The 13261-nt window shown below is 36.7% G+C and overlaps 2 protein-coding genes across 2 annotated transcripts; both read right to left on the bottom strand.

Annotated features, from left to right (window-relative positions):
• Positions 1-10281: 10281 nt before the first annotated feature.
• PV05_00672 (uncharacterized protein) lies at positions 10282-11943 on the bottom strand. The gene is made up of 3 exons (XM_013465587.1): positions 11580-11943; positions 11431-11526; positions 10282-11378 (listed from the first exon to the last, which is right to left on the bottom strand). The coding sequence occupies exons 1-3, from the start codon at positions 11715-11717 to the stop codon at positions 10584-10586; spliced, it is 1029 nt and encodes a 342-aa protein (XP_013321041.1). The 5' UTR covers positions 11718-11943; the 3' UTR covers positions 10282-10583.
• Positions 11944-12216: 273 nt separating this feature from the next.
• On the bottom strand, positions 12217-13199 carry PV05_00673 (uncharacterized protein). Its single transcript, XM_013465588.1, has 2 exons — positions 12862-13199; positions 12217-12814 (listed from the first exon to the last, which is right to left on the bottom strand). Exons 1-2 carry the CDS (start codon positions 13113-13115, stop codon positions 12547-12549), a joined length of 522 nt encoding a protein of 173 aa, XP_013321042.1. The 5' UTR covers positions 13116-13199; the 3' UTR covers positions 12217-12546.
• Between the last annotated feature and the right edge of the window lie 62 nt (positions 13200-13261).

The raw sequence follows: 13261 nt of genomic DNA on the forward strand, positions 1-13261 counted from the left end.
CTCGCTATACTCGATACTAAAGCCGAAATAATTGTAAAATTTCTCTACGATTATATTACGATAATTTACGGAGTATTACGCGAGATTCTTTTAGATAATAGATAAAATCTAACGAGAGAGGTAATGACTTATTATATCTCGCTATTAAAGACGAGATATCGCGTAACGACACCGTACTATCCGCGAACGAACGGAAAGGTCGAGAACTTTAACGGATTTCTAGGGATAACGTTAATACATCTCTTTATAAACTAATCCACTATTCTATAGGACTAATATCTATCTTAAACCTTATTTACTATACGAATTAAAATCTACGTAACGACTAAGAAATCTCCGTATTACCTTTTATTCGGCTATTAACTAAGACTTCCTACTAACGATAATAATCCTCGATAATTAGATATCTCGAAAGATTAGGAGATAACCTTATAAAGAATCGAGGTACTATAATACGCTTATATATAAGCGAATCAACGTTTAATCGATCGCGCTATCGTAGCTAGTAAGGTTCGAAAGAAACTCGTTAAAGAGAGTTCTTTTCCTATTAATTAATAGGTTCTAATTAGAGCCGAAGAACGCAATAAATTCAAAGGACGCTAGTTCGGTCCGTATCGAGTAGTAAAGACTATATCGTTAGGAACTTACTATCTAGCCGACTCGAAAGGCAATAAACTTAGGATATTAATTAACGGCTAGAGACTTATTCTAGCTAGATTACGAGAGGATCGAGTTAAAACGCTCTAAAATTCTTCGAAAATCTAGGGAAGGTTACGTAAATAAGTTATTTAAATCGATACTACTAGTCTAGAAGTAACTAAACTCTTTAAAAAGAAGCAAAACAATACTCCTTCTTACGACGAGTTAGCTACTATTCCTTTTAATCTAGGTAAACGTTTAGGAGTACGTTTAGATTAGATAGAGGAGAAAGACTAAGATAAATAGAAGATTCTAACCTTATAGTTCTAGCTCTTATAGTTAAATACAATTAAAATTAACTAGGATTAGAAAAATAAGGCTATATTAAAAGAAAGAGAACTAACACCTAAATCTTCTCCTAAGGTCCTAGTAGAGGATATTGAACCTAATTATTATAATTATTAGGAATATACCTAGGCCTTCTAGATAAGTTAACGGCCTTTCGTACGCGAGTCCTAGGCGACCTAGCACTTAGACTCAATAGAATACCGAGCGTTAGGCTATCTATCCAACTCGGTAGATATAGGTATACGACTCGCATTAGAAGAGCTTACTCTCCTTATATTTAGAGTCCTATAGAGACCGAAGGTCAGGATTATCTAATACTGATTAACGAAACCCTTTATTATCGTACTCTATCTATTCTTATTAGGCGTTCCTTATATTCTCTAAGTATTAATTTAAAATCGATTGAAGTAAATAATACTCGTCGGTTACCTATATAATAGTTCTACGAACTAAAGTCATCGAGAGTTTAGCTTTATGACTAATATCTACTAAGGCGGGTCTCTTAGGTCCCTTGGACTCTACTCGTTCTACAATTAAACTAGAGATCTCGAACAAAGATACCTTTAAGGAGATCGAGCCCAAAGGAGCTACGACTTCACTACAATCTAAGAACGAGAAGAAAAATATAAGCACTTATAGAGAATAGCTACATCGTCTCCTCGTTAAGCGAGATAACCTCGTAGCGTAGATAAAAATTATACGGGTACAATTAGATATAAAATATCTAAAAGAAGAGAAGACTAGTAATTAACTAAAACAGTTTTTCTCGATTCTAGATATAACGCTTTTAACTTATAAGCGATAGCGTAGCGACTCTCCTTATACTTAAGATCGCGAGAAGTTATAGCGAATATTAAAAATCTCGAAGTCTAAGATATTTAGCGAGGCTTCGATAAAAGATTTACGAAGTTATAATAATAGTTAATAAAATATCTTTAAGATAATTCCTTAAGATATTAAGCTCGATTAAGTATATCGTATATATATCGCGGCCAACTATCTTATGGATTATATACTTAATAATTAGAGAAGAGATCGAAAGTTACTAGAGTCTATACTATTAACGTAGGTACTATATCTTACTTAATACAAAAATATAATTAAAGATATTAATATATATAAGGGCGAAGTACTAAAGACGCTTATAATACTTAAACAAGAAAATAAGTCGATACGAGACTTAGTTTATCGTATCGAACTACTTAAGAATAACGTTAGCTCTCTTACTAAAGACGAGCGTAAGGGTTAAACGCTTTTTTATACTTTATCGCCTACATTACGCCGTACTATTAAATAAGATTTAAGGACCATTACTTCTAGAGCTTAAGTTTTTACTACTATAATATAATTAAAGACGATAGTCGTACGCGAAAAGTAATCGAGCGTTATATTAAAGATAACTCTAAAGTAAGATAAATTAAAGTCTTCGTTAAGCACTTTATCGCGTAGATAACTTATATTTAGATTATAAGAAAAAATTAAGTTCTTCTTCTTCGTTCCTTCGAAGAAAACTAAGTTTATAGAGGAGAGAGTTAAGTGTCTTATATTTAATAGAGACTACTAAAATTATAGTAAAAAAGACTATAAGGGTAGAGATTATCGTTCTTCTTTTAATTCTAATAAACTTAAGCTCTTTATAGATAAGATATCTACTAGAAGTACGAGAAAGGGAAAGAGAAAGAAGAAGAGTAAGTTAAAAAACTAATCGCTAGCCTACTAAGTACTGTAGTAGCGCTAGAGTTAGACGTAAGTAAGCTATTTAAAAGCGAAAGACGTACGTAAAAGTCTCTTACCTTAGATATTAAGGTCGAAAGCTCTACGAGGATTCGGTTAGTATATACACTTCTCGATAGCGGAGCGTAAGCGAACTTTATCTCTTAGCTACTAATAGCGAAAATAAAAGTGGACCCCTTTAATTTAGGAGTCTTAGTTTATATTATTGATAGCTAAAGTATTCGAGTTTACGAATAGTATAGGCTCGAGACGTCGATTACTAACTAGCGAGATATATATAAGAAGTAGATAATTAAATATATCGCTATAAATATTTAAATTTATAAAGCGATTCTAGGCTATCTATAGTTATAGAAAACTAATCTAGATATCAATTAAAATAAGGGTATGTAGCGCTTCTAAGAAAATAGCGAGTCGCCAATAATAAAGGTACCTCTAAAAGAACTTCTCGCGAATATAAAGCTAAAGAATCTTAGGGTTATTTTAATTTAATCGATAAAGGACGACCTTCTAGGAGTTAAAGGCGAGATACTTACGAATCTCGAGGAGATCGAGCTTAACCCAAGATTTCGTAAGTATAAGTAGATATTTAGAGAGCTAAGCAAGGATTCGTTTAGTATAAATACTAAGACGAAGTATATTATTCTCGTTCTTAAGGGGGAAAGGGTATCTTAGGGCCCTATTTACTCTCTCAATATAAATAAGTTACGAGCATTACGCGAATATCTTAATAATACACTAAAGAAAGAATAGATCTAGCTAAACGAAAGCTCTACTAAAGCCTCTATTCTCTTCGTACTAAAGTATAATAGTAGTTTACGACTCTACACTAACTTTCGCGGCCTTAATAAAGTAACGAAAAAGAATCGATACTCTTTACCTTTTATCCCTAAGATATTAAATCGTCTAAGTAGCGTAAAGATTTTCTTAAAAATAGATCTAAGAAATATATACTATAGGATTCGCGTCGCGTAAGAAGATCGCTAGAAAACGGCGTTTCGTATACGATATAAGTACTTCGAGTATTTAGTAATATCTTTTAGGCTTATAAATACTTCTATATCCTTTTAAGTATATATTAACGAGATACTTTAAGGCCTTCTTAACTATATTTATATCGCTTATATAGATAATATATTAATCTTTAGTTAAGACGAAGAAGAGTATAAGAAATATATACTACTTATTTTAGAAAGACTAAAGAAGTATAGTTTATATACAAAATTATTAAAATATAAGTTTTTCTAAAGCGAAGTCAACTTTCTCGGGTATTGTGTAGAAGTTGACGACGTTTCGATAAACCTTAGTAGAGTATAAGCTATTTAGGAATAGTTAGTTTCTAAGTTATTTAGAGATATCTAAGTATTCCTAGGTTTTACTAATTTCTATCGCGAGTTTATTTATCGATACTCGTACGTAGTGGCCTCTATTACGGATCTTCTTATTAATATAAAGGCTAGGAAAAAGACTAAACCATTCGAATAGATTAATAGCGTAAATAAGACGTTTCGTACACTAAAAGCTTATTTTTCGCCCGATACTATTCTCGTGTACTTCAATTCTAAAAAAGAGTTAAGAGTTAAAGTAGATGTATTAAGAGAAGCTATCGAAGAGATATTAACCTAAGCTTACGAGACGTAAAGAGATCGTACCCTATAGAAATTTATAGTATTCTTCTCGCGAAAGCTAACGCTAGCTAAGAGAAACTACTATATAGAAGATAACGAGATACTCATAATCGTATATATATTTAAGGAGTAGAGATACTATCTCGAAGCGCTTATAAAAAGTACGATTATCTTAATTAATTATAAGGCTTTATAAAGCTTTATAACTACGAAGGTTCTAAATCGAAAATAAATATAATAGATAGAGATATTAGTTATATACAATTTTTATATTTAATAGAGACGAGGAAAAGATAATTTAGTTAATAAGTTATCTCGCCGTCCTAATTATATAATAAAGAAAGAGTTATCGTTAGAAAATATTCTAACTACACTACTTAAGCTATATATACCTAAGAATAACGATCCTTAGAAAAAATATATACGAGATAGCGAAGAAGTAGTAGTGAGAGTAATAACTCGAGTATAAGTCTAAATAAGTCGAAACTCTATCGATAGTATATATAATATTGTTATATTACTCTAGCTAGAGACTAAGTCGATAGCGATATCTTAACTAAATAAGTCTAAGGCGGAGATACTACGAGAACGTAGGTCTTTACTTACGGATTGGTTAAGAGAACTTTAAGTACTAGATAAGTAGTGTAAGGAAGCTTAGTAAGCAATGGCTCTAAGCGGTCGAATTGTATAAGGTCCGTATAAAGGGGCCTAAAGTATTGGAGACAATAACGTTATACGTCGCGACGAGTTCGTATACGTCTCGTAAGATCTTATAACGAGGTAAGAAATCTTCCGAGTAAATTATAATAATCCCTAGGAAGACGGGTACTTTAGCGAACGTTAGATAACTAAGAATATTATACGGTACTATTAGTAGCCGTAGATAAGACGAGATATATATTAATATATTAACTTTTATAATATCTATTAATATATAAAGGTGCTAAAGTATAAACTCTACGAAAGACTTAAGCCCTTATTAATTTTTAAGGGGCCTTAGTAAGATATCTCGATAGACTTTATCGTAGAGTTACTATTATTACTCCATTACAAAAAGATATATAATTCGATTCTAATAATTATAAATAGATACTCGAAGATAGTAGTCTTATCGTCGTATAATAGTATAATAGACGTACTTAAAATAGACTAGTTAATTTTAGAAAAGATAGTTATAAGATTTAGCGCCCTAAAAAACATTATAAATAATAAAGAAATAGTCTTTACCTTATTATATTAGGGTACTTTATACTCTTACTTTATTACTTATAGACTTTTCTCTATAATATTTTATCCTTAGATAAATAAATAAATAAAACGAATAAATTAAACACTAGAATATTATCTTCGCTATTATATTAACTACTAACAATTAGACTAGATATCGTTACTTATAAGCGTAAAGTATACGATAAACTTTTAATAGAATATAACGACGAAGTAATCTCTATTCTTAAGAGTATATAGCTTTACTTTATAGATATATATTAATATTATACGCAAAGCGAATATAAATCGATAGATAAACTATCTAGCGAAAGAAAGAGTAGAGGATTTAGCCGATTCCTTACGAGTTACTAACGAAGCGTAGGTAACCGTAGCGAAAGAAACAGAAAAAATAACTAAGTATTATAATGTTAAGAGAACGGTAATATAGTTTAATATTAACGATAGAGTTTAACTCGCGGCTAAGAATATTCGTACGCGAAGAGTAAGTAAAAAGCTTACGAACTAGTTTCTTAGGCCTTTTACGATGGTAGAAAGAATTAGTCGTAACGCGTATAAACTAAAATTACTAGAAAAGTACGAGCGACTACACTAAACTTTCTATATATCGCTACTCTAAAGATAAACTTAGCGATATAAAGTCGAACTATCTACGTCTATTAATATTAAAGGCAAAAAGAAGTAGAAAGTAAAAGAAATATTAAGTAAACGGAAAGTTTAAAGAAGTACTAAGTTCTATATTCGATAGATAGGCTTTAGTAAAGTTTACGACTCTTAGTAGTTAGCTTCTAATCTACGAAATGTACGCGAAGCAATTAAAAAGTTTTCATTACGCTTACGACTCGTAAGCGAGTCGTAGCTATTCTACCGTAGTAGAGTAAATAAAAAGTATATACCCTTCGACCGTTTACGGCCGCCAAAGCGAACCGTAGGCGGACAGTAAGCGACCAACGAAAGCGTACCCTAGGATAAACCTAAGCACGGTACGATCAGTCCCACAACACCAAATAACACTAAGCTTTATACTTATACGTCGTAAATATACCGTAAGCAATAAGTACCTACCTCGCACCTAATTAGCTACTTAGCGGGATTCACTTAAACTCAATTAGAGTCCTATTCCTCCGAAAAGGCTTCTTTCGCCTAGATAGAAGTAAAAAGGCTATTCTAAAAATACGATTAATACGCGCAACGTAAGCGAAAAGTATACTTACGATACGATTATATAACTCGACGCTACTACGTATAGCTTCAATAAAATAACTTAATAACTAGCTTAGACTAGCGTCACTACTATAAGCTATAGCCGAACCGCCGAAGCGACGAATACAACCACCACGAGAAGAGACACCGGGAACAGTACGAGCGGTCTTAGTATCAGCAAGGGCAAGGGTACGGTCGAAGTACGTAGCGGCCTCTTCGACGGCCCGCTTACGAACTATATCCGACTTATTATCCTCAGTAGTATCGTCGATCAGCGTAGTATTTATATCTTAAAGATAAGTTATATTCGATATAAGGCGATTAGACACCTACGTAGATTAGCGTATAAATCGTAGACAGAAAGAAGGTATACCGGAATACAATCGTCGTCGCCTCTACGTTTACCTTTTTAACAATAAGTGTAGTTAATAAATTTACGGCCCTTAGGAGTTAACTTAACGTATACAAAATACGTATCAGCTATACGATTATCGGTAGTTAACCGACGAAAACAATGACGGCACGAGAGCTTAGCTACTATCTTACGTTTACGTAGGGTTTAAGAAGAAATAGAGTAGACTACGAATATATTAGCTACGTACCGTACGCGAACTATATAAAAAATATATACTTACGGCGAGGATAACGGAGAGGATTACCACTAGACGCTTTAGTAGTAGTCTATTCAAGTATATTTTAAACGTCGGCCACTAAGAAAGATATTAGTATACGTTACGAATACGGAAAATACGATATACTCTTAAAGAATAATCGAGAAGAGCGAGTTTTAATTACTAGTAGACGGATTAGATAGAAGAGTTACAAGATACTATCAATATTAGCGCCAAAATTTCGTAAGCGAAACGAATAAGAAGAGCTACTCACAGTTTATTATTATTAATTCTAAGAAAAGAAAAAATAAGAGAGTAGAAACAACAACAGTATAATAATATCACTAGGTATAAGTAGGTAGCGGCGCGTACGCGAAATAGTGCGGTAATACAATAAGGCGATAAATGAAGCTATCGAGATACCGCACTCTTTCCGTATATAATATAGAAATAATGCTAGCCTTACGTAAAAGCAATAAGGCTAAGCGCTTCGTATACGAAACGCATCTATCTAAAACAAAAATTTCGTATATACAAAAAGCGTAGCAGAAAAACCCTTGTTACTATCTCGTAAGCGGATCGCTTACGATTTAGGAATGGGAACTAAGAAGACATTAATCTTAATCCTAACGTTCTTCGTTAACTTACCTAAACTTCTCGAGGACGAGAAGTTAGGGGGAAGAGGGATAATATTAGGAATATATCTAAGCCTTCTAGACAAGTCAACGGCCTTTCGCACGTAAGTCCTAGACGACTCGGCACTTAGACTCAATAGAATACCGAGCGTTAGGCCACCTATCTAACTCGGTAGATATAGGTATACGACTCGCATTAGGAGAGCTTACTCTCCTTATACTTAGAGTCCTATAGAGACCGAAGATCAGGATTATTTAATACTAATTAACGAAACCCTTTATTATCGCACTCTACCTATTTTTATTAGGCGTTCCTTATAATAATCCTTTAGTTACGAACTCTTTCGATTTAAGATCTACTATTACGATTAATAGTATAAAGAGCATTAAAAGAGCGACGTCTATTTTAATATAGTAAAAGGAATTAGTAGTAAATATTACTTAATATTAACGAGATATAATTCGTTATAGACTATAACCTTAGCCTACGAAGAAAAGGCTAAAGAATAGAGAGTAAGAAAAGTACGAACTATAGTCCTTACCAAACTTTACGGCGTCTTACGAATAGAAATCTTATATAATTATTTTATTACTATCTATTACACTGTATTTCGTATAAATACGCACTCTTTTTAAGAAAGAAAAAGGTTACTCTACGGTGATAAATAAATACGCGCGATTATAGGCTTTTACGAACCTTTTTAGGCTATTGCTAATATAGACGAGAAGTGGTCATCGATTACGTCGGCTAACGTACTATTACGGTTAGTTACGAAAGATTTTATACGAATTACGAGTACTTACGATTTACCTTTACCTTTGTCTTTACGCTCTTTCCTATAATTACTGTTAATTACGAATTAATATAAAAATTAACGGAAACTTACTTAGTGCGTTTACGTGGCTTAGTAGTATCGTAGCGTTCTAGTACGTTAATATACATAACGGAGCGAAACGGATAGTACTTACTTTGGTTAAGAGAGTAGTCAGCTATACGCTAGCCCTAGTAATAATATATATAAGCTATTTCGTACGGTTATAAATAATTACGAAGAAATATAGAGTACTTACCACTATTAAGTTTACCGGCGACTAAATAGTAAGAGGAGAAGGGACCCTATATATTTCTACACTAGATATAGCCTATTACTATTAGTTACTAATAGATACGTAAGGAATAAAGAGAAAATTTACTAGGATTGTTAACGGTTCCGATCGATTGTATATAGTATACCTTAGTATAATCGGTACGATCTATTACGAGCGTTAATAAATGGTTTCGAATTAAAGGAAAGGAGTTTACTTACGATTAATTACGGACTAAGTTTAATCGGGGGTACGTCGAAATATAACGGGTTACGTATTAGGATAGTTAGTAACTAACCGACCTAAGCGACGCGAGGTCGCGGTGATAGTAAAGTTAGTCGATATATTGTATTGTACATTGTTACTAGCTATTGCGAATTGTTATAGATTACTACGAAAGTGTCAATTAAAGATTGAAGAAAGGATCTTACCGATTCGAAGCGAAAGCTCTCGAAACGATCTATAACAACCATAAATTAATATATCTTCTTAAAATTGTAGTGCAATATAAGGGGACGAGCGTAATGGTTAATTGTTAGTTAGAATCTAGTGAGTCCAATTAATAAACTATACTAGTATAGTTATAGGGATACGTGAAAAGGGTCTAAGGTCGACGACGACGGGGTTCGAACCTCGTAGGATCTACGCGAATCTACGCGTATCGAGCTAGAAGGGATACTCTCTACGGGATATAGAGATATCTATAATATCTAACTAACCGACGGGATATTAGAGGCTAACTTAAGGGATTACTACTCATTCCTATCTCTTTTACGAGATATATCTACTCTTTTCTAGTCGTAAGAATATATAACGACTTAGGTTATTATTGCGTATTAAATTTATTAGTTATAAATAACGTAAATTAAGGAAACTATAAAAGAGTTAAAATAAGAACTTCTAAATCTTGCGAAAGGGCTAGGGTCTAAGGGTTTCTATACCTCGCGCGGCGTCGTCGCTATCGTTGCGAGCTATTCTCGACCTTAATAGACTATTGCTCCCTAAAATACGATATAGTAGAGGAGACAGTATATCTTTTATATATTATAAAAGAGAGAGAAATAAGATAAAAGGAAAGGAGGGAAGATATAATGCGTTACGAGCCCTACGGCTTAGTAGAACAACAAGAACACGTGACTCGCAGGTGCTCATAAGGAAGTAGAGAAGGATGTGATATTAGCGTCGGGATACTTGCCCAGCCTAGTATTCCCCCTCCTTGCGCTCAGTTACGAGTGACTACATATAGCGGCCAGTCTTTCCCTCTTAGATTAGTTAGCTAATCAATCTCTTCCGCCGCTACAACCACACAGCCATGTAGTTACGTGACACCGTCCAGATCGAGAGCGAGCTCGCCTTTGTTATTATGCATGTCACATCTTCTGACTCTAAGATTACTATTCCATGGTGATACACTGGACCATGCATGTACGGAGAATCTATTCTGCATGTCCATATTCCTCCAGATGCAGTTGCTACACTCCGAATTGACCCTCCAAGTCTTTGCTCGGTTTGCTCTCCACAGGTAAAAGATCATCAAAGACTTCTTCTTCACTCAGGACCCTATTCATGCTGCTGGCTCTGTCCCGGTGCGCCGTACGTTCTCCGTCCTCCCTAGGCTTTTGCTCAACCACATAATCACCCGGGCCTTTACTTCCATTGGGAACGTGGAACCGGCGGTCGACTCGGAGTATGGCATAAAGGAAAATAACGATAATCTCGAGCGTGAAGTTGAAGAAATAGTAACACCATTTTGCATGGTACCAAGCTGGATCATTTCTTGGGCGTGGGTTCTCGTATGTGGTTGCCGAGCGGAAACAGGCGCCAAGACAGAGTAGCACAGAGCTGACGAGCAGAATTGCAATCCTTGTTCTCCATCGGCCAGTACCAAACTTTTCGAGCCTGGTCTTTCGAGGGACAATGAGACCCAAGATCACCATCGGGATCGGCAGGAATGAGATGAACAGCAAGTACGCGGAAGCCGTGATTTGCATGTCGCGATCGATTCTGTGGGTGTTGACATTGAGGGTGTAAAATGACTGGACGATAGCCGTGATAGCCATGGCCAGCATACCCACTATCAAGACGTATAGCACCATGAAGACCATAGATAACGTCTTGTGCCATCCGAAGTGAGGGTGCGCAGCTCGTAAAATCCTCTGGGCGAAGACGACGTTGATCAAGAAGAGGATGAGGACGCCGGCGTAGGAGAAAATATTAGCAGCCATCGCTATTTGGATGTCGGTCGGATAGCTAGCCCAGACAATCCGCTGCCTTCGAGTTAGTGATGAAGAGAGTAGGTGGTGGATGCGGGAGGCATACCATGATCATCGTCACAATCCGCGCCATGCAGAAGCCGAACAACAATCCGGACATGATGAATTTGTGACCTCGCTTGAGGTTGATTTGGAGGATAGTCTACACATGATTTAGCTCAACCAAACTGCTGGCTAGGGGGACACCAGGCACACCATGTGACAGACAGCGCCGCAGATGAAGAGGAAGAGGAAAACGCTGCATATTGGAACATCCACACCAATGGTGGGCATACCACCTACGGCGGCCGTTGTGGGAGGGTATGGAGGACCTTGCTCTTTTGGCGTCGACATACTTGGTTTGATGCGAAAGTAAATCTTGCGACAGACGAGTTAGGTGCAGAATCAGGGAGACAAACCGTCTTGCACTGCGAATGGATCAGGAGATCTTGGGTAGGATGTGAACGGTCTTTTATCCTCTACAGCAATGCACGGAACCCATCTGGACCGCCCTGACATTAACCTGTAGAGTGAGTTTCTCCGAAGTGCCATGATGACCATGATGTAGTTTAGCTTGCGTTTGACAACCACGGAGCTTTGGGTTATGCGAACAAAGAACGCATCAGGCAATATTCTTTACGAGTCGGTAGATAACAAAGGCGGGGTGGATGAACTGGCCAATCAAAGACACAAGATGGTGCTAGGGCAGTCGGAGGTCTTCGAAGCTCGCCCTCCGACTCTTCCGACTTATAGCGAAAAGACTGAAAAGACAGGAAAGCATCTCCGTCCCACCGTCCAGCGAGCTTCATGATTCGCGCGTTGACCGATTTGCGACTTAGTCACCATGGCCATGGTCCTCGTACTGTAGAAGATCCTTCCAGAGCATCGATTCCCGCCTGTTCGTCGGAGCTTCAAGATCGCTCGGCTTTCGTTAGGAGACCGAGGGCTTGGAGAGAGAGGTTTTTAAGTAGACGTCAGGCTGGCTCACATCATTGACTTTCTCAGTGAGTACATACCTACCTCGTCGTAGATGGGCGCTTTGGTTTGTCTATGTAAAGTTGTTGCAGGGAATTTAGCCGCTGCTTCAGGTCATGATCTTGGTTCTCATCAATCGTAAACTATTAATACAGTTCTGATTCGTGCACTTCATGCAGCGTGTCCCATATTACTAGAATTGTGTCTCTTATGGAGGCGGTGGGCCTGCGACCTCTGGTAACCCGATGTGAGCTCTGAGCAACCGCTTCTTATCCGCCAAATTTGCACCCTGCGTAGGAATACCCAGTTGTTGTAGTACAGAATCTAATTGTCTTTTTGCCATTCGTTCGAGTTCCAATGAGGTGTGAGGGAAATCAATGATAGCGGCACCGGTAGTAGCGTTGAGAAACGATACAAGATTTTCGTTTTGACTTTGGAGGTATGTATTCTGAACCCGGGCTGCATTATTGTGATTTCTATAGAATTAGCATAGTAATATTAAAATAGGTCGAATTGTACATACGACGCAGTAATTATAGTCACAAGCTCTTGACGAACATCAACAATCTCTTGACGAACATCAACAATTTCCTGGCGGACATTTGCAATGTCTTGTCGGATTGCCATCGTGTCTCTCGTTGACTGCTCCCTTATTGCGCGGAGCTCGGCGAGAAGTTGCTGGCCGCCGGCGAGTGCAGGTGTATTTGGTATCTTCAGTATCTCGGTAGCAATGATGTTGAAGTTAGCCTGCGGAGCAAGAGCGATTTCGTCAGCCATCGTGACGGTGAGGGTAAGGGTGATTGTGGTGACAGTGGTTTGTGGTGAGGGTGGAAGTGTTTGTTTTGGTTCCCGAAACGATCGCAACCACTCGGCCTGAGAATCGACCGACCAGCAATGCGCTTATGTACTAAGGACAATGCCAA

This window comes from Exophiala xenobiotica (genome assembly GCF_000835505.1).
Source record: "Exophiala xenobiotica strain CBS 118157 unplaced genomic scaffold supercont1.1, whole genome shotgun sequence".
In the NCBI taxonomy this organism is placed as follows: Eukaryota; Fungi; Ascomycota; class Eurotiomycetes; order Chaetothyriales; family Herpotrichiellaceae; genus Exophiala; species Exophiala xenobiotica.

Excerpts from the sequence above, each read along its gene's own strand:
- PV05_00672 (XM_013465587.1), bottom strand. The coding sequence starts at position 11,717 with ATGTCGACGCCAAAAGAGCAAGGTCCTCCATACCCTCCCACAACGGCC. Across the intron at positions 11,527-11,579 it reads GCGGCGCTGTCTGTCACATG|ACTATCCTCCAAATCAACCT; the intron begins GTGTGCCTGGTG and ends AATCATGTGTAG. Across the intron at positions 11,379-11,430 it reads GGATTGTGACGATGATCATG|CGGATTGTCTGGGCTAGCTA; the intron begins GTATGCCTCCCG and ends ACTCGAAGGCAG.
- PV05_00673 (XM_013465588.1), bottom strand. The coding sequence starts at position 13,115 with ATGGCTGACGAAATCGCTCTTGCTCCGCAGGCTAACTTCAACATCATT. Across the intron at positions 12,815-12,861 it reads GTGACTATAATTACTGCGTC|AAATCACAATAATGCAGCCC; the intron begins GTATGTACAATT and ends CTAATTCTATAG.